The sequence below is a fragment of the Leiobunum rupestre genome, chromosome 8 (assembly GCF_980474605.1).
Source record: "Leiobunum rupestre chromosome 8, qqLeiRupe1.1.hap1, whole genome shotgun sequence".
Lineage (NCBI taxonomy): Eukaryota > Metazoa > Arthropoda > Arachnida > Opiliones > Sclerosomatidae > Leiobunum > Leiobunum rupestre.
In genome coordinates, this window is record NC_143391.1 from 33,553,608 (window position 1) to 33,581,072 (window position 27,465).

Consider the following 27,465-nt stretch of genomic DNA (forward strand, 5'->3'; position numbering starts at 1 on the left):
CTAAAACCATAATTAAATTCTAATTATTAAATGATAATAGGAAGTTTAAGTCATCTCCCAAAAACGTCTACGGGGAGCTTATAGGAGTGTAGATTGTACATATTACAGCTAAATCTACACTCCTACAAGTTTCTCCTATAGGTTTTCAAGTGCTAATAGCGTATGATTTCAGAGTTTTAGAATTTTTATTCTACAGACACAAAACTATGAAATTGGCCAAACAAAACGACTATTTTTATAATATTTTGAATTATAAACATTTAGAATATACAATTAATAAATAATTAGAAACGTCCCTGGCAGAATCCGCGATCGAAATAGCAGAAATTGTCTACTAATATATCTAAAATTCACGAAAACACCGCTGGGGGTCTGAAAAACTAATTGAAAACTAACTGTTAAGACAAATTCAAAATTCGACCTTAATAAATATCTTTATTAAAATAAGCCTATATTTAAAAGCTTTGAATTACCTTAATAACAGTCTACAGACTACCTCTTCTTAATTAAGCACCATTTAAAAATTAAAAAACGTCAATTAAGATTCCAATTAATAAATATTTAAACCACCTAATGAGAAATATAATTAAGTCGAAAATTAATCAATTTTAACGGATCAATAAAAATTAGTATAAACAAATAATTAAACATTAAATGAATGTAGTAAACAATGATTATAAAATAGCTTATACATCATTTCTAAATACGAGATCCCGAATAACAGTTCGGGGAGGGGGGGTGGAAATATAAAAATAAAATATTGGTATCGCTCGTTCGCATCAGCTGTAATATGACGTCCATAATATTAAAGTTTTCGGATTTTAGCGAAAGAGAGGGGCTCCGACGGGGGCAAAACCGAAACGAGAAAAAATATCCAGCAACGTTATAATAGAGCCGCGCATAGGCCCCAAACGCCGCCACCAAAAAAAAACCCGACAGAGTAGAGAAACAGGATTTTCCACCTGCAATATTGTAATGCCAATATATTCATCATTTATTCCCCGCCCGCCTGCCTCCCTCCTCAGCGCAGCTTTCTCTTCGCAGGTATAAACCGATAATTCCAACTCCGGTAGGTTCATTCGCCTGAAAATTTCTCTTCCTTCCCTCCCCATTCTCCATTTGATGCCCCCCCTCTTCCAAGATCCTTGATTCCATCATAAAAAGAATCCAGTGAAGCGTTAGAGAAACATTCTTTTTTTCCCATCCACCGCCCTTACAGCTTTCTTTCCTCTTTCGAAAAAATCTACAGTTTGTACAGGTTGTTTTACTTCGCTAAGTTAAATTTAAAATTTAATTCGTGACGTCATTTTCGCCATTACGATTAGTTATATTTTAATCTTGGTAGATGGAGTATTTCAAATGAAAAATTTAGATGCAAAATAAAATTTGTGAATAAAAAAAACGGGGTTCGTACAAAATTTTCGGATTTAAAATCCCTCACTTATCCAGGTTATCCCTGAACATTTTTTGGCAATATCCATGACCTTTTTGGTAATATTCCCGGTAATTTTTAACAGGTAAAATACAAAGTGAACAACTTTTTTTCAAATATCACAAACTTAACATAATGAGAAAAGGTGCCAGACATGAGCGCCCATTCATTTTTCTCTACAATGCAAAGTTTGTTGACTAATAAAATCCCTGACATTTTACGATATTATTAAAATCCCTGACTTTTTTCCCCAATTTGAGAATCCTTGACTTATCCAGGTTATCAATATATGATCCTGGTTCCGTACGAACCCTGAAAACCAATATGCCATAACAGTAGCCACAGCCACAGCTCCGCTTGTCATTTGTCATATAATACTTCAGAAAACAATTTTCGATAACTTTGGAAACTTATCACTAGGGCTCCATATTTCCTATAATTAACCATTTTTGACCGGTTTCATAAAAACAAATACCTAATTTTATGGGCCTCCAATTACCCAAATTACTATCGGGAATCGGGTTCATATAAATTAATGCATCTTAGACAATTCCTGCCTTAACGGTTTCCGGAAACTGAAATTACCCAAATTGATATTGCTACTAAGTTAAAGGCAATATAACCTCGAGTATTTGGTGTGGAACACCCAACGTTTGCAGCTATGGCCGCTCTTGTCTTTGGCTTTAGAAATCTTTGGCGCCACTGTACAGGCTAATTTGAAAAATTGAAGGGGTCTTCCATTAAGATAGTTTTACAGGTTATATTCCCTTTAAGGTATGGTTATATATATATACAGTCCTTTTCCCCGTATATCTTTTAAAAATTGTAATATTTTAGGCTCGTTTTTATCTCGGTATAAACGATATTTGAAAAAAGGGGAGACCTCTGGAAGGCCAGAAAAAAGGGAATAAGTAAAAATAGCCAAATAGAGGACCATGTCTAAGTTATAGGAAAATATAGGCATCAAATATTTAGGGCTAATATTTACTTAAGAAAATAAGTACTTTTTTTAAGTAAAATAGATTTGAATGTTCGTGACGCTATAGCTAAAATGCTTTTAGCTTTTATGGTTTTTAACTACCGTCTGGATTAAAAAAATAGTCCATTTATAGACATAGTAGGTCATTGAAAATATCGGCAAAAGATAAAATAATATTAGGTGTAGACACTCTGGCTAAAATGTAACGAACGTGTTGAAGCACACTGTACAGTACCGGTAACAAACGCTTTCACAATTCCGCACCTTCCATTCGTCGCACCTTCCCAGGAGCATTTTTGTCCCACGTTAGGAAATTGCGCAAAACACGGATACCCCTTTTTCCCCCTGCGAGTTTGAACTAGTCCCTTCATTTTCATTTTAATATACTTTTAACGCCCCCCCCCCCCAACTGGTGGCTTTTCTTAACTCCACTCCTTGGGAACCTGTTTTTAGACATTTCGTTAGATCAGACCCCCCCCCCCCCCCCCGAAGAAGCAAGGTGCAGAGGAGAAGGGGGGGGGGGGGATAAATTTTATATCTCGGGCGCAAAGGAAGAGCGCACGTTCGGCTTTTGGCTTTCTCGGGCACAAAGGGAAATGGTTGTATGGTTGTGTTCCGCGTAATAACGATTGGCCTCAAAGTCTATTCCGTCCATTTTTTTCGTTATATTTCAGCCGGGTCTATAGTATATTAATATAGAAAAAACCGCTTTAGAAATATTTCTTTATTTATGGGCTCGAAAGGGTGATACGTTTCGGAGCTTTCACCCGGGACTCGGGGGTAACAGGTGGACCACCTATATTCAACCCCTTTCTACGGACCCTTTTTTTCGGTATTAACGTTTAACCTGTAATATATCAAGGAATCTCACAAAGTCGAGACAATTTTTAATTCCGTTTCCGAGTGTCTCTCGGTATTTCAAAAATTTATGTACTCGTCATTTAACAGGGTTGCCATGGTTTTTTCTGATTAATTTCCCTGACTATTTACCGAGACAGGGTTCATACAATATTTCAAAAACCATTTTCCCTGATATTTCCAGGTTTTCCAGAGTAGTTTAGAATATTTTCCAGGTGTACTTTTAAAACAATAGGGGTCTCTAAAATGTTAAAAGCATTACCGTTACACTTTCTAATATAATTAAGTCAAGATTGAACGTATAATACTAAAATTATACATAATTATTTTCCCTGATTTTTCAGGAAAATTTTCAATTTCCCTGATATTTCCCTCTCTTTTTCGCTTTAAATAAATTTCACTGATATTTCCAGGTTTTCACTGATTTCCATTTTTATATGAACCCTGTGAGATTTTCCTATATTATTTTTTTAATTTCCAATCTATTACCCCCCTGACTATTTACTGAAATTTCTCCATATCATTTTAAAGCCATAATTTTCAAGTCCCTATTGGTAACCAAAATTAAATTCCTTTTTAAACCCATTTTCAAATTCCCCGACTTTGTACTGCGGCAACCCAGTTTAAATATAAAAACCACCGTCTCTTACTGAGTACGAAATAAACGTGTATCCCGTTTTAACACAAACATTACGTCGATATTACACGTACAGATACAGTTGCTATCGTGTTGCCATCACCAGGGTTGCCACAAAATTTTCAGATTAAAATTCCCTGACTATTCCCTGTTTTCCCTGACCATTTTAAGAGATTTTCCCTGACTTATTAAGGGCAAAATTTTTCGTTTATATTTTACTTTTATAAGAAGTTAATAAATTTGGATGGACTTATATTTCAGTAAAAAGGTTATTGCAATGTTGAAAAAATTAGCCAAACATTCAAGGAAATAAATGATAATCGTGGAATTTGTCATACATCAAGAGTTAATTTACCTTCAAAAAGTGCCCAGATAAAATTAAATTCCCTGACTTTTCCCTGAATCTTTACAAATTCTTAAAATTCCCTGACATTTCCCTGACTTTTTAGGCCCATTTTTAAATTTCCTGACTTTTCCCTGATTTCCCTGTTTTCCCTGACGTGTGGCAACCCTGATCACTGTCTGCGTAACATACGCTGGAAGAGAACAAAATTAACTGCATCTTGACTTACAACATTGATGACCTCGCTTCTCACAATTGTTTATAACTCGGCGCTTTTAAGCGTGTACCTACAGTTTCCATTTTTCACTATTTCCTAAAAATAAAAGCTCGCAAAGCGAAATTATCATCTCATGATTCATCAGTTTTTCGGTGGAAATATTGCAAAATGTTTTCTCCTAAATTTCCAACAACTATATTGTAAACAACAAAAAACTTGAGAAAGAAATGAAATGCTAATTTACATAGGAAAATCTTTTGGGGTCCCAGATAATAGGTGACCACCGCAAATAAAGATTATAAATTCCTTTTAAAAAACCCGAGTTATTTTCTTATTTAAATGTGGAAATTGCTTTGTTATACCAAGTAAAAGAGAGGTTAAGCAAGACGGTCTAGAAGTTTACACGACGGGAGTATCTAGACGTTCGTGAAATTAAATACTTTCACTTCCGACTGCTAAAGAAAACAATTCTAGATACAGAGAGTTTTAACATATTTTAGAAATATTTCCTACAACCCGGGTACATGACGAAAATAAAAACGTGTTTTAGGCAATACTAAAACGTATATGGCTGTGAGTATAGACAGAAATATGGCGTCGTCTTTAAGTTGATCATTGATTTAAATCACACAATGTATTTCAATGGAGGGAAAAAAATGCCAAAAATAGGTTCTAAAAAAATAAAATAACGAGTAAACTAAAATATTAAATAGTAATTAATTTTAATTAGGTTTTAACTTAATTCAAGACTAGCTAACTGATAAAAGAAAAATTTATGTTAAAAAAGCCATTAATTGTATAAAAATCAATTCTTAAAAATTTAAAATACTGAGCAAACTAAAATATTAAATATTAATCAAATTTAATTCAAGACTAGCTAACTGATAAAAGAAAAATTTATGTTAAAAAAGCCATTAATTGTATGAAAATCAATTCTTAAAAAATTAAAATACTCAGAAAACTAAAATATTAAATAGTAATTAAATTTAATTAGGATTTAATTCAATTCAACATTAGCTAACTGATCAAAGCAAATATCTGTAAATTATGCACGAAAAGAGCCATTAATTGTATAAAAATCAATAAAATCAGATTTAAATAAAAAATTGATTGATTTGATTTTTTTATTAAATCAAACCAGTGAAAATCCGGTATTTATTATCCCTATTTATAAATACAAAGAATTTATAGCGTTTTCAATGTCACAGAAGCGCAGAAAACTTAAACAAATTAATAAATATCTAGAGTAGGTTGTTTCGTTAGAAGGATGAGAATAGATCTAAATGCTCAAGAACTGATAATTTACAATAGCTCGTATCACACGAGGGAAGTGGTTATAACGGAGATCCCAATGACCCATTTCCCCCCCTCCCTCCGAGAAATATACAAGATATTTCGAAATAAAAATGGGAGTGAAAAAAGTATGAATAAGCGATTTCCAGACAATAAAAATGTCCCACCACGATGAGAAATAAACGTCCTCATTTAAGCGCTCGACGTTAAACAATCGTTAAAAAAAATAAGTTTTAAATTATTTTACAGGAGAGATGAGGTTGAAATTTCGCGAAAGAACCGAACCCATTTTTCATGGTAAAAATTGCAAATCGTGTAGTCGTGGCGGGGTTTCCAATTTCAATATATTTATATCAAAGAAGGGATAAAAATTGTAGTTACTGATTATCAGGGAATTAACGGTTGCGAAATTGAGTTCACCCTATGAGCAAGATTTATCGGGATCTGAATCGGTTAAAATGTTCGAAATAAAACTAAGTACGTGTAATATTCTTGTCTCCCTCTAAACTTGAAGCTGAGTGTAGACCTAGGTAAACTCTGTACAATCTACAATCCACCAACAGGGTTCCGTACGAAAATTTCTGATCTAAAATCCCAGACTTTTCCAGGTTATCCCTGACCAATTTTTGCCAATATTCCTGACCTTTTTGGTTATATTTTAGGTCAAAAATTCTTTGTTAATGTGTTAAAATCCCTGATTTTCTACGAAATTATTTAAATCCCTGACTTATCCCTGACATTTTTCCTCCATTTTACAGATCCCTGATTTATCCAGGTTTTCCAGGATATCCAGATTCTGTACGAACCCTGTACAAGTTACAACTTCACGTTTGCAAACATGGTAACTTAACCTCTTCAATTATCTATTTTTATTACTAACAGAAAAGCTAAAACAATTAACAGGTAAAATTAGTAATCGACTTTTAGGGAATTTGGTTCGAGTGGTCCGACATTGGCAAGTTTGTGTACGGGATTTTGAATCTCAAAGTTATTTCAGAAATCAGAAAATACATCTCAACGACTATTTTTCATGTTCAAGAAGGTTTTTCTTAAGAGGTAATATACATCAGCTAGGCTAATACCCAAGGCACCACCTTAGGCCCAAATCATCTAGCGACTTATAATGTCTTTAACAGGGTTAGTGGAAAATTTCAGGAATAAAATTCCCTGACATTTTCACGTTTTCCCTGACCAAATTGCCAACTTTTCCCTGACCATTTTTGTAGAATAAATTAATGGTTTGAGGAAAAATCTTGAAAAAAATTTATTATGTGTTTTTAATACATCTTTAAACAATTTATTTTCCAATTTTTTGTGGGGTCATTTTAAAATTACCTTACTTTTTGTGGGGTATTTTAAAATTCCCTGACTTTTTTTGGACCATTTTAAAATTCCCTGACTTTTTAGGACAATTTTAAAATTCCCCGACTTTTTAGGACAATTTTAAAATTCCCCGACTTTTTAGGACCATTTTAAAATTCCCCGACTTTTTTGGACCATTTTAAAATTCCCTGACTTTTTTGGACCATTTTAAAATTCCCCGACTTTTTTGGACCATTTTAAAATTCCCCGACTTTTTGGACAATTTTCAAATTCCCCGACTTTTTGGACAATTTTCAAATTCCCCGACTTTTCCAGGTCGTGTACGAACCCTGTTTAAATAGGTGGCCGGGTTACCATTCGTGGTGGCTAGCCCTTCATGCCACGCGAGCCAACAGCTCCCTACACTAACTATTACAGTCTCTGAACTGGAAAGGGTATTTAGGCTTAAACAGTTTCATTTGACGTCCACGAGGGCTGCGCAATAAGCGTTTAGTCAGTGAAAAAGGCCTATTTCTGTTCGGCGAAATCCTCTTATACGGGGGGATTAATACTATCCAGCCTCGATTTGACCTCTTTACGTCCGAACGGATTACCGTTCCGGGAATTGTTTACTTCGGCGCCACCGGGAGATAGAAATTCGTGCCGAGAGCGAAACCCGATTCGAGTCTCTTTCTGATGGATAGTAAGCAAACGTAACGACATTTGATATAGGCATGTTTGACGTCTCCCGCCGAAATAGGCCATTCTCTCCGGGGATATTTTTGGACAGAATTCAATACGCCATCGCGGACCGACAAACATTTCACTACCTCGGTATCTCAACTTCAATTAGCGTTCTAAATAGTCGGTATTAAATACATCGCTTAATATTTATTAATTAATAAATATTCATTTAATTGGGAAATGCGGTTGTAACCTAATTATAATTCTATTAGCGCGATTTGTTATGGCGCTTACGAGTGTTAAGGGGTCAAGTTTGGGAAGAAATTACCGTAATTTTGAGGTTATATATACGAAATCGTTATCATAAGAAAAAGTCAAAATTACTACATTTCGACAGTTTCAGTTAATAATATCCACTACATCGTACAAAACATTAATAAAATAACTTGGCGTTCTTGTTTACTATTTTCCCCCAGCTTCTACAATGCTTCTCCATCTCTCCCACTAAAGAGAGCTAGTAAATTCGTCCATAGGCTTGACTGAATTATTTCAAGAACAAGTTGGGCAATCTAAGCGAATTTATGGAAAGGACTACCAAAATTTCAGGAATTAAATTCCCTGACATTTCCAGGTTTTCCCTGACCAAATTGCCCAATTTTTCCTGACCATTTTTGTAGAATAAATGAATGGTTTGAGGTAAAATCTTGAAAAATATTTATTATGTATTTTTAATACATCTTTCAAAATTTTATTTGCCTGATTTTTTTGGGTATTTTAAAATTCCCTGACTATGCCCTGACCATTTGGTAATTATTTTACAATTCCCTGACTTTTCCAGGTCGTGTAGGAACCCAGACTACTGCATACGCAATATATCTATTGTTAATAAAGAAACAATTTATATTCTATCAAATTAACGATAAACCACTTGATTCCCATCGCGCAACTAAGTTTAGCAATTACCAGTCTGCTAAGTCAAGCTTTGATTGAGGGTGGGTAAAGTCAATAAGACTAACAAGCGGCTAAAAGAGAACTTAAAAAAGCGAAATGGGAAGGAGCACGCGAGACCGGAGCAAGGTTAATGATCCCTTTTCTTCACAAACAAACAAATCGGCCGAACTTGTCTAAATTACCGCGGACCTTCGATATTTCCACAGACGCTGACCTCTGCCTTAAAAATAAATTCTCTCAAATTGTTTAACTGCAAAAAAAAGAAATAAATAAAAACCCCTTTTTAAAAAACAAACAGTCGCTAAGGGTGGAAAACCGATACTAAACGAGAGCATTGTGTACGGTAAACAGGGGTGGCGCTTAAATCGTCAGAGTTTTGCAAAGCTCATCGGCGGCAACGGAATGGGGTCTACGTCCTCCCGTTCGACGGAAAGAAAAATACAGCGAAGTATATAAATATATACACTCTTCTTCGACGCAAAAAAAAAGATTTGAGGCTTGGCGGGCGCGTGGGCAGCGTTAAGCCATATCGACCAAAGCAGCCTGCATGTAGATACCATTATTATATACGTCAGGGATAAAGGCGGGTTCGTCGATAAAACATATACTCGTATATATGTCTTATTAGAAGGAGCGAGAGAGGGGGGGGGAGACGCGTAACCATGACAACCACTGTCAACAGAGACAGCCTTTTAACCAAAATACACCACCCGCTCCTCCTCCTCGTTGGAGAGGGCATTCAACGGAATCTAACTACGCTCGTGCGTATATAAAAAAAATTCACCAATTAGACGAAAACTTTCATTAGATTTCGAACTAAAACGCCGCTTTAATCCATTTAAAGGGGTTCCCGAAGTTTCGACCATTAGTACGGCCCTATCCGTTTATTTATTTTCGACTCTAGCTTTAACCCTAAAATGAATTAAGTCAGGGGTCATAGTTTTTTTTTATCCCCGTTCTATGGATCGCTTCCAGAACACGTCCAAAATCCATTAGGACAATTTTGCGGCCCACTAGTTCACTAAGTTACTGATCCCGATTTATGGAAATATTAAAAACGCGAATACAAAAGAAAAACTTATAAATGGGTTTCCAAGGGTGATTCTCAATGACGGCCGTGACAATGCTGGCCTTTAGAGAATTTTATGCTAATAATGATTGATTTGATCATGTTTGGAGATAAGGTTCAATTTGATATTATGATAACTTATACCTGTTGGATGGCTTAGTAATTTGAAAAAAAAAGTGTAGAACTTCAAACTACATTTTGAAATGAGATAAAAAAATATAATTTTAGGTATTTTTAATAAGAAACTATTGAATTGTTCTTAAATGCCAGAAAAAGGGATTACTCGTTTTGTAAAGTCATATTGCTCTAAGAAATTAATATCGAAAAAAGTTACCAAAATGGTTATAACCTAGAAATAATCACATACTGTCACATATTATCCATTAATAATTATAAAATTACTTTCTTCCTAGGTCAAAATTAAACAAAAACCATTTTAATTAAGTTCAAAATGATGATATGCATCGTAAATGTAAAGACGTGTACTTAAAACTTTTAATAATTACTAATTGTATTGAAATAACCGAAAGTATTAGAGCAGCGCTTAAATTCCAAATTTAAGGATCTCCATAAATTAACCATATTAAGATATTAAGAGTATCTCGTATCTCTCTGAAATATCAATAATTTTTCCTTCTACTAATAAAGCTTAAACTATAGAAACCCTTTTATATTCCAAATAGTTTGTATACGGAAACAGAATATTAAGAGTCAACTCATTAATCAACGTAAATTAAAATCACTTAAATCTGCTTAATACGAGATAATAGCAATTTGAATTTAGACTTCCCAACCATCGGGTCTATCTCGTAAATTATGTCTCCGAACAAAAGTGGCAACTTTTCGAAATAGCCCAAAGAATTATTTCCAACCACAATCTCCGCGAATTATCTCCCGAATAAATACGAGTGGTTTGTTGATATAAAATGCGCGAGACAAAGAACGCGAAGGCATTAAATCTAAACGCTAGACGTCCATCGCGATGCCCAAACCCCAGGCTTTGGAACGTCCGCAAACGCTACGTAACAGAGAACGGATGCGAAAACGCGAGGCGTCGAACGGCTGGGCGTCCAAAGCTAGAATGGAGCGTTAAATGTACCAAAATCTAAGCGAGGGGCCCATATAAATTAGAATAAATATTTCAAAATCTCTTTTATTACGATTATCAAGCACTCTCCCCTTCAAATCATCAACTTGATCGCTCAAGCGATTACCAAAAATGCAGGTCCAACCCCCCCCCCCCCTTTATTCGTTGAATTCGTTTCTGCGAAAATGTGCAAATTTCCTCGTTGGTAGAAAGCGCTGCTATTCAGTTCCACTTTCTCTCCGCTTCGCGAAACGGGAGCGAGTTTCTCGGCCGAAAGAAAGAAGACGTCCTTTCCCTTGACCGGTTTCCCAGCGAGAGAAAAAAACACGCCGATAAGGAGAAGAAACAGAACACAAAGTGGAGGCTGAAAAATGGCTGCCCGAAGAAAAGAACGTCCCGCCGAAAGAATTCTCCCTCCCGAAATCTCGGGAAAAAAAAATATCATCCGAAGACACGTTCGAGAATGATTTTTTCCCCGAGCGCCGTTTAAAGGGAAAGAGGGGACATCTATCGGGGATTGAAGTAAATGTCAAGGGCGACTATGCGAGGAAAAGGTGCCGTTCCTCGACTATTCAATTATTTTCAATCATAATTATATTTTCTCGCGAGATTTCGAATTAAGAAAATGACGGTTAAATATATTTTATGGAATCGATTTTTTTATTCTAAATAGGCAATTTTTATTAGAGAATTTCATTTTATGGATACGATATTTTTACTCTAAATAGGCAATTTTTATTAGAGAATTTCGTGCTTTTCCTATTCTACTTGTTAATGATTTAACGCTTAAATTGGATTTCATTTCAAAAGTTTGAAATTAATCAAATTCGAATGTTTGAAAAGAAAGGGATAAAATGGAAATGCATTTTTCTCTACGCTCGTTATTTTTCCCCTACCTATACTTGTAGACTTCACTCTAAATTGGATTTCATTTATGAACTTTTAAAATAATTCCAAGTCCCTTTCATTTCCAATTTTTGAAATAATTCAAGTCCCTTTCATTTCCAATTTTTGAAATAATTCAAGTCCCTTTCATTTCCAATTTTTGAAATAATTCAAGTCCCTTTTCATTTCCAATTTTTGAAATAATTCAAGTCCCTTTCATTTCCAATTTTTGAAATAATTCAAGTCCCTTTCATTTCCAACTTTTGAAATAATTCAAATACTTTTCATTTCCAATTTTTTTATATAATTCAAGTGCCTTTAATCTTAAATTTGTGATATAATTCAAGTATGTTTCATTTCTAATTTAACTTAAAAATGTCAATTTTTTAATTTTTATGAAATGAGCGATTCAAGAAACATATGAACTCGAGATGCGGAACAGTTTTATGGAAGTCCCCTTTTCCTTTAAAGGGATAATGCATTAGTAGCTCTATAGGCTTCGCACACGGCTCAGTGTGCCCTCTGGGGAATACAAATATGATACAGACCCGGGCGCTGTATAACGCGGACGATCTAGACAAAGCCTATTGGATATTTTGACCTAGATGGACGACCTAAATTCCCGGCTTACAGACACAAAAGCAGCAAAACCAAATATTCGCCAAGTACGTACCGATCGATTGAAACCTTTCTCGAAATAAAACACCCCCCAGCTCTGTTGAATTTTAAAGGGAGTAGAAAGTTTCATATTTATGATGGATCACCTAATTGCACGTTTCGGACACCAGGTTTAAAATATTTCTACAAGTTCGAAATCCGGAAAAATGATTGCAAAATATTTCTACAAGTTCGAAATCCGGAAAAATGATTGCAAAATATTTCTACAAGTTCGAAATCCGGAAAAATGATTGCAAAATATTTCTACAAGTTCGAAATCCGGAAAAATGATTGCAAAATATTTCTACAAGTTCGAAATCCGGAAAAATGATTGCAAAATATTTCTACAAGTTCGAAATCCGGAAAAATGATTGCAAAATATTTCTACAAGTTCGAAATCCGGAAAAATGATTGCAAAATATTTCTACAAGTTCGAAATCCGGAAAAATGATTGCAAAATATTTCTACGAGCTTAAAATTCTTTAAAAATATTTCTACTAGCAGAAATATTTCGCAATAATTTTTCCGGATTTCTAACTTATAAAAATATTTGTAAATAATTTTTCAGGATTTCGAAATCATTTACCCGGATTTCAATCTGGAAATATTTCGAAATCATTTCTCCGGATTTCGAACTTGAAATATTTCGAAATCATTTCTCCGGATATCGAACTTGAAATATTTCGAAATCATATTTCCGGAAATATTTTTATATTTGCATGAATAGGCGAACGCGTGATGTCGGCTATGCTTGTCCAACTTGTTAAAATGCGAAGACGAAATAGTTCGGTTAAAGCGTACGGATAAATTCATAGGCTCTTTTGGTGGGAGAGCTAATGGAAGAATAATCGAAGGTAGCCATTAAAACAAGAAGGCCACGTTACTTTATAATATCGTATATTTAGAGACACTAAATAATTTGGAGATCAGATGACGTATTCTAAGTCTATAGACAGTGTTCATACAACTAATGGCAACCCGATTTCCCTGATATTTCCAGGTGCAAGATAGCCACAATTAAAACTAAGATTTAAAGAGTTGCTTATTTCATGATTGTCATTTTATCTAAATTGGTTCCATATCATCATATACAAATTGTAATCAAGTCAAATATTGTTATTAATTATGCAAAAAGGTAGATACATTTTGTATAAGAAAACTTAGGGGTGTAAATTGGTACTCAACTTTCTAAACCCTCATAAATTTCCCATATTTTTATTAAAAAATGGGAATTTCCCTGACTTTCCTGTCGACAACCGAATTCCCTGATATTTCCAGGTTTTCCGGGTCTGTATGAACACTGATAGTCACCTGAATTTCGTGGTTTCGGATTTGGAGAATTAGAGCCGGATTTCGTGATTTCGATCTCAACAACTTACTCTAGAATCGATTACGATTTCGCCGATAGTTTGGGATGAATGTCCGACCCCTCTAGAGCTAATAATGGCGCGATAAGGAATCTTTTGTGAAATAAGTTCAAATAGCTGATACATTGAACAGGGTTTGATCAGCCCTCTTGTTAATAAAAAAACCCTTCACAAATGACAATAAGTATAACTATTTGCATACGTCTTTAAGTCAATTTTCAATATTTGTTCTAACGAAAGACAAAAATGACAAAACGCCAACAAAAGAGTATCACGAAATGTTCAAGGGGGGAGAAGTGTACGACTGAAACCAAATTCTGATAAAGAACTTAGACGTTTCAGTTAAAAACTTGGTGAAACTTAACCTCTAAGTTTCAGTTAAAAACTTGGTGAAACTTAACCTCTAAGTTTCAGTTAAAAACTTGGTGAAACTTAGCCTCTAAGTTTCAGGTTCTAGCTTGGTGAAACTTAACCTCTTAGTTTCAGGTTCTAGCTTGGTGAAACTTAACCTCTTAGTTTCAGGTTCTAGCTTGGTGAAACCTAATCTCTAGTTTCAGGTTCTAGCTTGGTGAAACCTAATCTCTAGTTTCAGTTAGTAAATTTCGAAACTCCCTATTTTCGGAAATAACGCGGAGATTTCTAAATACTCAAATTGTACACAAGGGTTTTTTCCCAATGGTGACCAGAATGTTTATACTTCAAAAAGAGAGATGATTGCTTCGGAATAAATAAAAAAGAACTCTACAGCTATAAAAGGGGAAAGTTCAAGCACGACAGGAGAAAGCATTTTTTCAGATTACACAAAAAGGAAACACTACAGTGGATCGAGTCAGATTAAGAATAAAGTCGAAGAATGTTGGGAATATGAAAAAGCGATTGCTCACCCTTTGGACTGTAGGGGTCGTATCCGGAGACGGGCGAAGACACTCCGTTGGTGTTGCTGTTCTGTTGATGATGGTGCATCATCATGCCGTTGGCCAAGTGGGAAGGGGGCGGCGACAAGGAACTCATGGACACTTGGGACGGCGAAGGGATCCAAGTCCCGTCATCGTGTCTCTGTCTTTTGACTCGCGGCGAGAAGGAGTCCCGGCCGCCCATGCCGTCCGATCCGGGGCCACCGGTGTTACTGTCCGCGCCATTGAGGCCGTCGCAGGGGCTGTCGCTGTCGCCCGGGCCGTAGGGGCTGGGCAGCCGCGGCTCTAGCTTGACGATGCTGGGCAGGTTGGGCGAGAGGGCCGGCGGAGAAGCGTGGCCCGCCACCGCGCCGCCTCCCGGGTTGTCGCCGAGCCTGAGGGTGCTCGACAACATGACGGCCTTCATGACCCGTTCACCTTCCCCGTGGTGACCCGTCGCTGACCGTCCCGACCGATCCCCCAACAGGATCGGAGGCGCGCTCGAAACCCGAACACACGGGAAAAACGGACGCGGCCGCTGTCTCTCCGGGCAGCCTCGGGAGCTGACGAACGGGGTCAAGGGCCACTGCTGGCGAGGCACGGACGCCGCGCCATCGGAACACGGCCTGATAGAGCTGCGGCTAATCAATTGACACCACTCGCTTCAGCCTGGAAAGAAACGCAAGTACATTAGTAAAGAAACAATCGAGTCTAACAAGTATTTGCCCGAGACCTTCACTTCATTTAAAACTCCGTAATTGCCGTTCATTAAAACGAAGATTCAATTAAAGATAAAAGTTTCGGAGAATTCGTAAAATGGTCGGAATAAAAACATTTCGACAAAATGATCGAACAATGTCGGTTACCATTAGATTGAGTGGCCCATAAAAACAAGAAAATAAAACAGAAAATAGATAAGATTAACTAAGGTTGTTTGATATTTCCAAGTCCTATCCGCTAGTTAATTGAAATGATAAAATTTGACTTCCTTAGATTAATAATAAATAATAATAATACTAATAATATTAATAAAAAATATATTTTTCATTGATCGGTGACTGGTTTCGAATTCGAGTTAAGCTTTTCGAAACCGGTCAGATCGTAATGACATATTTTGATAAAATTTGCAAATCTAAGGGTCATATTTTATCTTTATTTCGAGATAATTAACGTAACCAAGACCTACAATAGAATAAAAACGATAAAAAACGTTTTTCCTCAGTAGACGTACGGTAATAATGGTCGGAAAAGAGCGTGGAGACGTCGTTGACCCAAAAACACGCGACACGACTTCGATTAAATGAACGAGAGAAAGGCGCGATATAGTAGTATTTAATGTCGCGCACACACTGTGTTGACTGAATGCCAAGCTGCGTCGAAGGCGCACCTACATCGAAGGTCTTCCAGTTGCCTCGCTCACTCTATCGAACCCTGTGTTTACGCGATCAGTAGACAGACAGTACGCTCTTCAATCGTAAATACAGACTTTACTCACTCTCTCGCCCATCAACGCTATAGCGTCAAATAATTCTACCTAAAATGTATAATTTTAAGGACGATCTACCGTTGTATAGAAAAGATATATTTGGTTTACGCAATTTCACAATGGGAATACACTGAACTCAATTTTAATTCACTCTCGCCAAGTATGTTTTCAACTGAACGGAGAATATCTAAGCAGAGATCCGTTTGCCTCGTGTTTCCCAGGAAGAAAACCACGCCCTCTTAGCCTTTCCTGGTGTAATCGCTCCCCCCCTCCCTCCTCCTTCCCGGTAAAAGGGAGAAGATTATCGCACGATCGTAAGCTCTCTCGGTGTAGGCGGGGAATATCTTCCGGCCATCATGAAAACATTAGGCTATAGTTACGCTTACATTCTCTGTTAACTTGAATACATTCTTGGTAAGAATGCGTAAGAAATGATACATCATAGTTAAAGTATTAATACGTGTATATTAAGTAACAGACCTACAAGGAAATACAAGTTATTTGTTCCCCTGCAAAATTACTCAAAAGTGACCGCGACAATCATTGCCCGTTTTTCTTTAATTTTCTTAAAGGTTAATCCACTCTTTGAACAGGCGCCAAAATTGTTACGTATAGTAAAAATCGACATATTTGCAACTTTTTAAATAAACGTAAGACGCGATATAATAAAACTCCGCGTGTAAACAAATATTTAATCCTATAAGCCCCTACAGCGGGATACAATTTCACATTTTTTTAACAACTCATCATGACCTAAATAAGGTTATTTGTAAAAACTATTAAAACAAGTCAGCCAAGGCCGTAATGATAGTTCCACATCGGGCATGTGGATATTTGGGCATATTGAAATTAAAAATACCATTGTAAAAATGAAACGAAATTTTTAAACTCAATCAGATTTAAAATTATAATTTAATTTTTTAATAAATGGGGGGCTGTTGCGCCCCCTGTTTACCTGACAGAACTGAAACGTGCACACAGTTTAGAGGTATAGCAGTAATATAAATGAAAAATTAAACGGAATTTATAAGCCAATCGGATAGAAAATTATAAGACTGCGTATTTTTTTTTAAATGTTTAAGGGGGGTCGGATGAAATGGGCTGGCAAACCGCCGCTAACTACTTTTAACCAGCGAAACTTGTTTTTTTCGGGTAGAGGAAATCCTATTAAGTATATCTTAAAAAATTGGTATTGATATGTTTACCGTAGAGATCGGCGTTTGAATAAGAAATTATCGAATAATTAATTTTTATTCATAACCGCAAATTATCCCCAACTTTTTATGGTTAATCGAAATATTGACGGTTAATTTAATCGTTCCGCCGACCTCTAGTTTACCGGATAAAAAGATATGGAAAGTGTTGCAAATGTGGACGCCAACAACGACCCTTCACAATTATCTGACGAAACCAATAGTTCCACTCTATATATATATACAAAGTGGATAAAATAGGCGTTCCCCTTACACGATACATACTAGGTGCTTAATTTCTCAAATACGCACGGCCGCAAGGACGGCGGAGGGGACACACCAGAAATGAGGCTATCTGGATGCGCGCGATGGCGAAGGGAGAGTCAATCCCCCCCGAAGAGATGTCGAGGTGTATAGGGTCGCTTCCCATCGGCGCCGCTCGGGAAATTGAGGCCATTACCAAAAGTAACATCGGCGAACAGGCCAGGATCGTCCCCGAACATTTCTAATGAAGGCCCAACACACGTCGGATTCTCGCTCGATTCTCCGCCAGGGGGAATTTCATTTTCCCCTCCCCCTATTTTCTATAGGCCCCGTATAGATAGCGAAAAGAGAGCCTTTTAAAAAGCACGTTCTTTTTTTTTTAATCGTCACCCATCCGAAAAAGTGGGCCAAACTGAAAGTCTTTCGGTAAAAGTAGCGAGCACGCGCGCCTCGAATGAGGGTGACATTAAAAAGACGCGATCGAAAGCGACAGACAAATACAACACGGGCAGAGACGTCGTTTAATTCAGTCACGCTATACGCCACATGAATGGAATTAAATGACATTTTTTTTACAAATTAAAATAATTTCTTAAGTTTCATATTTAAGTTTATAGCAATCTGAGATTTTTATACTGTATAGCTGAGATTTGCATCAGTGTATTTTTACGTTTAATTCTCTATTTATTTTTACGTTTAATTCTATTTATTTTTACGTTTAATTCTATTTATTTTTACGTTTAATTCTATTTATTTTTACGTTTAATTCTATTTATTTTTACGTTTAATTCTATTTATTTTTACGTTTAATTCTATTTATTTTTACGTTTAATTCTATTTATTTTTACGTTTAATTCTATTTATTTTTACGTTTAAATCTATTTACTTTGACCTTTAATTCGCTATTTATTTTTACATTTAATTATCTATTTAGTTTTACGTTTAATTCGCTATTTATTTTTATATTTAATTTAAATTAATACCATCAAAAAATGTATAAGTAAGGATAAATTTACGTGCTTTGCCTCTGTGGTTGCCTGCAAAGTTTGTCTTTTTGCGAAATAAATATTATTATTATTATTATTAATAATAATGAACGCAACACTTAAATTATATTAACGAAACATTTTAGTGATGTTTTAAATTTCATGGACTTCCCAGCCATAACCTTTTGTAGTTTAAATGTTAAGTGTCACCTTCTTATGAGTTTCTATATCTAAAAGTTAAAAATATGACAAATTATTTATCTAGGTGGGGGGAGATGTTTCCTATCTGTAAGGTGCTTAGATTAGTTTAACCATATGTAACATAATTACTCATAAGTATGCCTCTGTATAACATTTCCATTGAAAAAAATTCAACGAGACCTTGTTTCACGCGGAACATACATTAAGCGGACCCAAAAATGCAAAAATGCTTATAATCCTTGCGCTATTGAAAAGGTTACCATGGAAATGAAATCATGTGATCGCGAGGCATGAACTAAACTTGACATGGGCAAAGCCAGAAACGCGCCAGGAATTCTCACTAACTTCCGTTTCCCATCAGTAAAGTTGATGACGGGTATTTCGTCACAGAGTTGTAAGTGACGTAATTTACGTCATATCCCGTGAACAAGGTTTCATTACCGAAAATGCTTTTATGGCATACTTATGAGTTATTATGTTACATATGGTTTCACTGAATGACAAGTTGACCCCTTCACTGAATTAAATGTTAAGCGCAACCGCAACTTCCATAACTTGACAAACCAATTTTCATATTTTTTAAACTATCCGCCACGATATTAAAAACCTTCCCTTTGGGGATATTGAGTAAAACAAAATTACCAGACTTAAAGTGCCCTAAAAAGAATCTTAATATCAATTTAATTTTTCCATAGGCTTAAATAATACGCTAAAAGATTTGTATTAATATGTCGGGAGGTGACGCACCTTACCTTAGGCATGCACGCGTAATTATGTATAATCAAATACGTCTCGAAAATACTAATGTAATCGATAAGAGGCTCAATGAGAAAGGATTTATGGTACGCCGGGAGACACCACGTCCATACCTCTCTCGGGAAATAAACATTTATCGCCAACAACAAAACAATATAATAGTTGAGCCGCCACTTATTTCGATAGAAAGGGGTCAGAGAATAGAAAAAAAAACAAACGAAACTTGACACAAATTTCGCCGTGACCTCGATATGAAGGTACTCTCACTCTTTGGGCCGACGCCATTACGTGGCAGCCACCGAGAGAAGAGAGACGGCCTTTACCCATTCGACCGTCTCTTACGTACGGCGATAATGGCGGAAAATTCCAAACCGCGACATCACCGAGCCGGAATTCGCTTCCCTCAATCGCACCCTCCTTCGACATCACGCGAGGTGGGAAGGCGACACCCATCATGGCGGCCACGAGAGACGCAGAAAGCGCCTTTCGCGTCCCTAAAAACACGCTAACTTTCCCCCAAAACGCGTCTAACAAGGCCTAATTTATTTCAAACGCGCTACCTTTCCCCCAAAACGCGTCTAACAAGGCCTAATTTATTTAAAACGCGCTACCTTTCCCCCAAAACGCGTCTAACAAGGCCTAATTTATTTCAAACGCGCTACCTTTCCCCCAAAACGCGTCTAACAAGGCCTAATTTATTTCAAACGCGCTACCTTTCCCCCAAAACGCGTCTAACAAGGCCTAATTTATTTTAGCGAATCGAGCCTTAACGGGTTACTCCGCGTAACTAAATCGGACATTAGGCCTAACGCTTATTTTTCGAACGTCGAAATTAACCCAGAAAGAGGGATTGTACGAACGAGAGTCGACGTGTATATTGGCATTGGCAAGCGAAGGCGCAATTTGAAGAGAGAGAGAGCGAAGACTTTGCCAACTAAGCGAACGAGATTAGCGAGAGAGAGAGAAAGAGAGGTTGAGTGACCCCGATTCGCGTTCGAGCCCATGAGTGAAAAGAGAAAGAACCAATGACGTCATTTATTAGGCCAGGCTGAACATACAAACAGTAGAGCGCGACTCGCTACGCTGAAGGTACTCGCATTTACGATTCAAAAGATGATAGAGCGGGGGGGGGGGGGGTTGTTTCTGCTACACATACGATCGTTAATAAATACAAAAAGCGAAAAGGGGGAATCAGGACATCGCCAGTGGAGAAGTGGATCGATGCGATTGGGATTACAAATATTATTACTCGTCATTGAAATTAAAAAGAGGAACTTTCAATGCCGCTAGGGGGAATTCAATTGAGCGGGTTTTAGAAAGAACTATCCTAGCCTTATTAGGTTTTCCAGTACACGAGCGTTTTGGATAAAAATGGAACGATGGATTGGGCGAATTATTGCGCTGCAAACTTCGCAAAATTTGAAAGAATGTATTCAAATATCTAAAGAATGTGAGCGGATGACATTTGCGTACTTATGCAGCGAAAGTTTGCCCGCTTTTTTTTTCACACCACATAAAAGAAACTTTCGCTACAAAGTAGGCGAGGATGGGTTGTGTCCTCGCATATTATTACGTACCAGAATACATTCCTGCGGATGTAAAGACATTTTAAATATCTTCTTAATTAGAACTGGTCTAAAAACGTACAATTATTGACTCAAAATCTGTGTTGAAATTTTACAAATCCAAATAGGCCTAGTTTAAATCCTATATTATAAGGATTCCACCAAAAAAAAATATATATATAATTTAACTGGGTTGTTTACCTCGAGGGGCAGTTCACTTCGATGATTAAGTTTGCACCCTTGATCGATTAAGCTGATTAGATCGTGATTATATCGATTAAAAGATTAGATAGTGATTAAATCAAGATTAAAAATTTAATCGTTATTAACACAATTTAATACGTTTAATCGGATTAAGTATACACCCGAAAGAGGAGTGATATGCCTCTCGGTTTATCCCTAATCTGCGTTGAAGATTTACAAGACAAATAATTTAACCAGCTATTTTTAAGGGTATAAGAAACTTAAAACGGTCTTAAGTGATTTAACAAAAATGGTTTAAAAAATGCACAGCGGGTTAGTTGTTTTCGAAAACTACTTTCTAGAAATGCCGCTAAGAATAAACAGCGGAATGAAACCATTCGTTTAAACGTCGAAAATATGGATTCGCGATGGTGGTACAACAAATAGGGGTACACATACAAGGAAAGATGCTTTTTTCCCTCTCGGAAGAGGATGGCGTCTTTCGAAAAAGAATGCTGGTGCCAACACATTCCGCAGAGCGCGCAGTAGGTAGGTCTCTGCCAACAGCGGATTACCAGAGGGTGACTTCCTTTTAGTCGCGTTTTGCGTGGCACTACTTTTTGGGCGACCCTTCCCCACGAGCTCGAGGGGGAGGAAAGAGTACTGTCTCCCCCCCCCCCTTCGAGCTTATGGAAAAAATAGTCCCGATTTCTATTTTTACAACCGACAAAGCCGGGATTTCTCTTTCGTTTACGAATAGTTTGAAGTCCACCCATCAGTTTGTAACCTCACGCGCCACCGGCAAGACAAAAAATAGCATCCGTTTCTCCCGAACGCGCGCTCCCAGCCCGTTTTCCGGCAAAGATATTCCGGCGATTCAAAACAAAAATACGAAGTAAATTGGAGCTAAAGACCCACAAACTGAGAAGCGGGGAACAAATAGTCTATAAAAAAATGGAAAAATATCGGGTTTTGATAATGGAAATAATTTGGAAAAAAAACTGAAATAAATAAGGTTTCTTACCGCAACGGCCGGCGACAATGCGACGTGCGCCCCTGAATAGCGGGACTAGGGTATCACTAGCGAGGTCAAGGGCGCCTCGGGTCACTAACCCGCCGCGCTAAGGTCATAAGGTCACGAGGAGACGCGGCCGAAAGGGCCGGGCCTGGCTCCTGGCGTAATAATCGAAGGGAAAGGGGGAAGGCAAAGTGGGGGGAGAAATAAAAGAATGCAAACATTCGGAAAGGCAGTGCAGTCTCCCTCGCTCTACTATGGCTGCCGCTCCGAAACTCAAGGTCGTACAATGACAGCGTCTCCGAGGCAGGATCGATGCCAAAGCGAGCCGAGCCCGATCCCCGAGCCGAGTCTGCGCCGCCAGCGAGAGAGAGATGGCGCACGCTCAGTGCGAGCCGGGCTTCGACGCTCAAGGACACCTCGAATAAAACAACCAAAATAGCGGCTCTCAAAATTACGTTTCTGACGAGGCCTGTCTCTCCCATTCCGCCGTCCGCGTCACGTCGCCTCGCGCTGCCTCTCTCACTCTTCTTTCTTAATTCCACCCTTTTCCCGCCGAGGCTTAAAATCAACCCTTGGCAAGGTTTATCTTTTTCTTCGCGCAAACACTCGCCGTCTAGAAACGTCAAACAGAACCAATAATCCCGCAGAAGTTGAGGGGTATTAACCCGACAATCGCGTAGCGCGTTAAGTCGGCGTCTACGACGACGTTTCGTAACAGAGAGTAGAGACACTTTTCCCAATTTCATTCGAACGCGATTTGGAAACAAAAGTGGGGCTTACCGGCAATACGTCGATTTTATAGAAATGGAAGAAAATTTATGACGGTAAGTCTCGTTATCCCCGTACTCCGATGGATCTCGGCAAAAACCTTGGGAGTTAAGCGATACGAGACGACGCTATATCGCTATGCAAATAAAATCTTTTTTAAACAATGTTATAATCTACAAGCGTAGGGAGGGGATAATTTATGGGTTAGTGGTAACCTCGAAGAATAGATCGCGTATATTCTAAAACAGCGTTGAATGAACTCCGTATCAGATAAACTTCCCAAGGCCCTTTACGCCAACGACAAGAACTGATAGGGAAGAGGCACCAAGGCCTAATTCGACTGTTTGATACAGAAATGCCATTAAATTCGATGCGACGAAATGTCACGGGCGTTATCAGCGTCGTCCTTATTAATGTATGCAACGCCTTATCCCCTCCGAGACGGAGAAAAAAAAGAATACAGCGAATACAGTGTATCGGATATCTTTTGAAATACTTTTATCAACGTTCCTAAAAAGTTCGATATATATGGGTTTAAACTGGGACGTAGTAAATAACATGATTAAATTTATATAGTTTAGAAATATTATCAGGCGGGGGTGCTTTTCATATTTTTAAGTTGGCTATTTTCGTTATCGCGTTCATACACTCGTCTCGTGGTTGTATTCGAGTAGAGGGAAATGGTTTTAGTCCCGACTTCCGTCCCGCGGCAATTAAAAAGTACTGGTAGGGTTGTACGCGTAAGGATATGATGTAATTCTTTAAGTACCCTCCATTTTTACGGAATTAATTGTAAAGCCTACGCAAATTTCATTACGGGCGAGTGCGATATGTATTTTACTCTTAGCAATTACAAGCGGCAAATTTTGAATGCCAAGTTTTCGAGCGCCTTTATCAAATAAACAACTTGGATGATAAATTGTTTGACCCTAAAACGCTCTTCCGCGATTGTACAGTTTCCAAAATATATTGCTTCCCGGTATCACTATTGATTTACTTTTCATAAAGTTTTATAATTCATATGACTGGAGGCAAAAATATAAATTTTTCTTTATTATTAAAATAGAAACCAATTTTGATCGACATTCAATACTTAAAATACTTTCAAATCTTACACCTACCACGGCTCATAAATTTATAACAAATTATAGCCGAATATAAATGATAAATTAATGATAAATAAGTAGGTGAAAAATAGGTCGAACATTAGTGTCCAGGGAGAAGTAAACTTCCAGGAGGAGAATTTAAATTTTTTTCGGTGATATCTCAAAGGAAAGTAATTCTTGAATTATTCAAAATTTTACAATGTTATTGTAGGCTTCCATTAGGTAAATTAAAACCAGTATCTTCGAGTGTAAAGCCATTTTTCATAGACGGGAGAGGTCAGACTTCAAAAGAACAAAGAATAAGAACGAATACCGAAGAAATGATTTGAAATTCAAGTTGGGAGAACATTTTTTAGCGGAGAGAAATCATTCCAATCCCCAAAGTACGTATCCTCATTCTCATTCCGCGCCTTCATCCGTAAAGGGACAAGGGGACTGGGACGCAAAGTCCTTGGGACTAGCAGGGACCCCATCCGATCCCGCTCTCTTCGTCTTCCGGTCCGGGAGCGGGGGAAAAACGGTTTCGAATATCATCAGCGCCGAGATCGGATGACGTACTTTTAGAAGGCCGAAAAACGAGGTCAAATCGATGGCACGCGACGCCACAGATCCCGAGCCGCCCCCCCCCCCCGACCCCTCCTACACCGCCATCTAGCGATTGCCTACGCCGCCAACCATCCGATTCCAGAAAACTATCCCGGAGGGAGAGGACTCCCTTTTACACATTTTTATTTTCGCTCTTTTCGATTCCTACTTTTCATTCAAGGCTATTTCGGAAAAATGACGACGCTCGGACCACGGATATCGAAACAAACAATTTGGACAAAGACCTAATACGAGTTACAACTTATTAGTACGTGAATTTTTTTTAAGTTTGTCGTAAAAAACTATTTAAAATGTATAGAACGAGGGGTAAGACAGTCTCAGATAATCTGTACACCGAGTTCGTGCATTTAGCACTGTTAAAGGTACGTATTTTCAAGAGTTCGCGAGTTCCATTTAGCACTGTCAAAGGTACGGCCAGTGTTCCTAAAATGTCACTTTTTTCGAATATAGGCCATGTCACTGGTAAATAGTGACAAATTATGGCAAATTTGACAAATAATGGCATATAGTGACAAATAATGGCATTTAATGACAAATAGGGAAAAAAATATATACTTGAGAAAAATAGGCAAAAATTTTATATATTTATGCGAAAAATATACAAAATAGCCCAATTATTGGCAACCCCGCATACTATAATTACAAAAAAAAATGTTTTTTATGGTATTTCATATGAAAACTTTATTAGTATTTTTACTTTTTCTATTATTTGCCATTATATGTCAATTTGTCACTAAAAATTATTATTTGCCATGACACTTTTTGCCACAATTTGCCACAATAAATATCAGGTGGTATTTACCACCCCGGAACACTGTGTACGGCAGTGTACACCGAGTTCCCAGAGTGTCTTACCCCTCGGTATAGAACCAAAAAAAACCTTTCACATGATACCGTGGACACTAATTTTGTTTTGCGTGTAACTCGATCGAGATAATTTTAGTCTAACACCTGACGACGTCGAAACATGTAGTGTCAAAATAAAATATTTTATTGTGTAAAAGTCGAATAATGTTTCCACTTATAATATGCACAAGGCAAAAACGCACGTAAATTATTCAATCAAAGGGAATATATTATTTAGTGGTTCTCATATTTCCCGCTTCCTCCTAAAGCTTTTGACATTTTAGTTATTTGTTGCGCGCCTAATCTCTAAAATTTTCCGCAAAGAATGAGTTGGAGGTTTAACAGTACTCCCTTTAAGAAACCATTTTGGTAATTGTTTTCTCCATGGGAAAAGGGTGACTGGCGTAATTTCTGGCCGCCGTAAAAGCACTGGGTTTGCCACCACCATATCAGTTTCAAATTCCCTGACTTTTCCAAGTTTTCCCTGGCCTTTTTTAAATTCCAAGTTTTCCCTGGCCTTTTTTAAATCCAATTTTTTTCATTTTGAAACTTTATTTTTTACTTCTATCAGATTTTTATCTTTTAACTTTTATTTTAGTGTAGGTGACTCTTCGACGTATATTTGAGGTCTTCGTAGGCCTACTTTCAGTTGCCTTGCCTTATCTATCTCTGACCCGTGAAAAATCTGAAGCACTAACGATTTCATAACACATTTGTTTAATTTGATATTCATTAAAATTTATTAACTGGCTGCGGACAGTAAATATCTTTCAGTTAAAAGATTTTGTTAGTTTGTTATCGCGTTTATTCTATACCGCTACAAGGAAATTTAATTTTGAGTTAAAACTGTCATTTGAACTACCTAGTGTGAAATAAGTCTTCCAGATTTACCTCCCAAACAGGTGCGCGTCTGTCTCCCGACACCCCGAGCGTTTTTCGCCCACGACAGAAAGTGCTTCGAATTCCAGTTCTTTTCAATTAATTCCACTCTTTAACCGAGCTACCAAAGCAGCCCAGAGAATGGACAGCTGCATTGAAACCGAGTTTCATTTCACTTTCCTGTTTATTGGGACCCTCTCTTATGATTAAATCCCCCTTTTATTTGGCCGTATACAAACGAAAAATGATTGAATCGTGATAAAACTTTTCAGCATTATTATTATGCCATCTTGCCTCTCGACAGAAATGTAACCATTCCCTCCCATTATCGTTGAATTTCCCTTTTCACTATTCGTCTTCCAACCAATCCCATTCGACCAATTTTCTCATTCCCATTCCCGATACGAAGTCTTAGTACCAGAAGTAAAAGCCTTTCCCTAACTCCAAATTACCTCTTCCACAGGGTTCGTTCCAAATTTCCGGAATTAAATTCTCTGACATTTCCAGGTTTTCCCTGACCGAATTGTCAAATTTTCCCTGATCATTTTTGTAGAATAAATGAATGGTTTGAGGTAAAATCTTGAAAAATATTTATTATGTATTTTTAATACATCTTTCAAACATTTCGAAATTCCTTGTCTTTCCCTGACCTTTTGGAAACATTTCGCAATTCCCTGTCTTTTCCCTGACCTTTTGGAAACATTTCGAAATTCCCTGTCTTTTCCCTGACCTTTTGGAAACATTTCGAAATTCCCTGTCTTTTCCCTGACCTTTTTGGAAACATTTCGAAACTCCGTCTTTTCCAGTTTTTCCAGGTCGTGTACGAACCCTGTTCCAACCATTCCCTAACCGAAAACAAGATCCCCGCCCATTCCCGCGTTATTTCCATGGTTAAAGAGATAAATGAACTCGTTATCACTGACTGCACCACATGGGTAACAATTTCAAGACTTT

General features: G+C 37.4%; 1 protein-coding gene across 3 annotated transcripts in view; it reads right to left on the bottom strand.

The window, feature by feature from the left end:
* LOC149933254 (ecdysone receptor-like) overlaps window positions 1-27,465 on the bottom strand; it is a 74,893-nt gene that overhangs the window by 31,275 nt on the left and 16,153 nt on the right. For all 3 annotated transcript variants that reach the window (XR_016473133.1, XM_090157035.1, XM_090157036.1), the window contains exon 2: window positions 14,646-15,323. Coding sequence is in view for 2 of the 3 variants with exons in the window: in XM_090157035.1 (XP_090013161.1) it covers window positions 14,646-15,081 (436 nt within the window). In the remaining variant the exon portion in view is untranslated. The remainder of the gene's footprint in view (window positions 1-14,645; window positions 15,324-27,465) is intronic.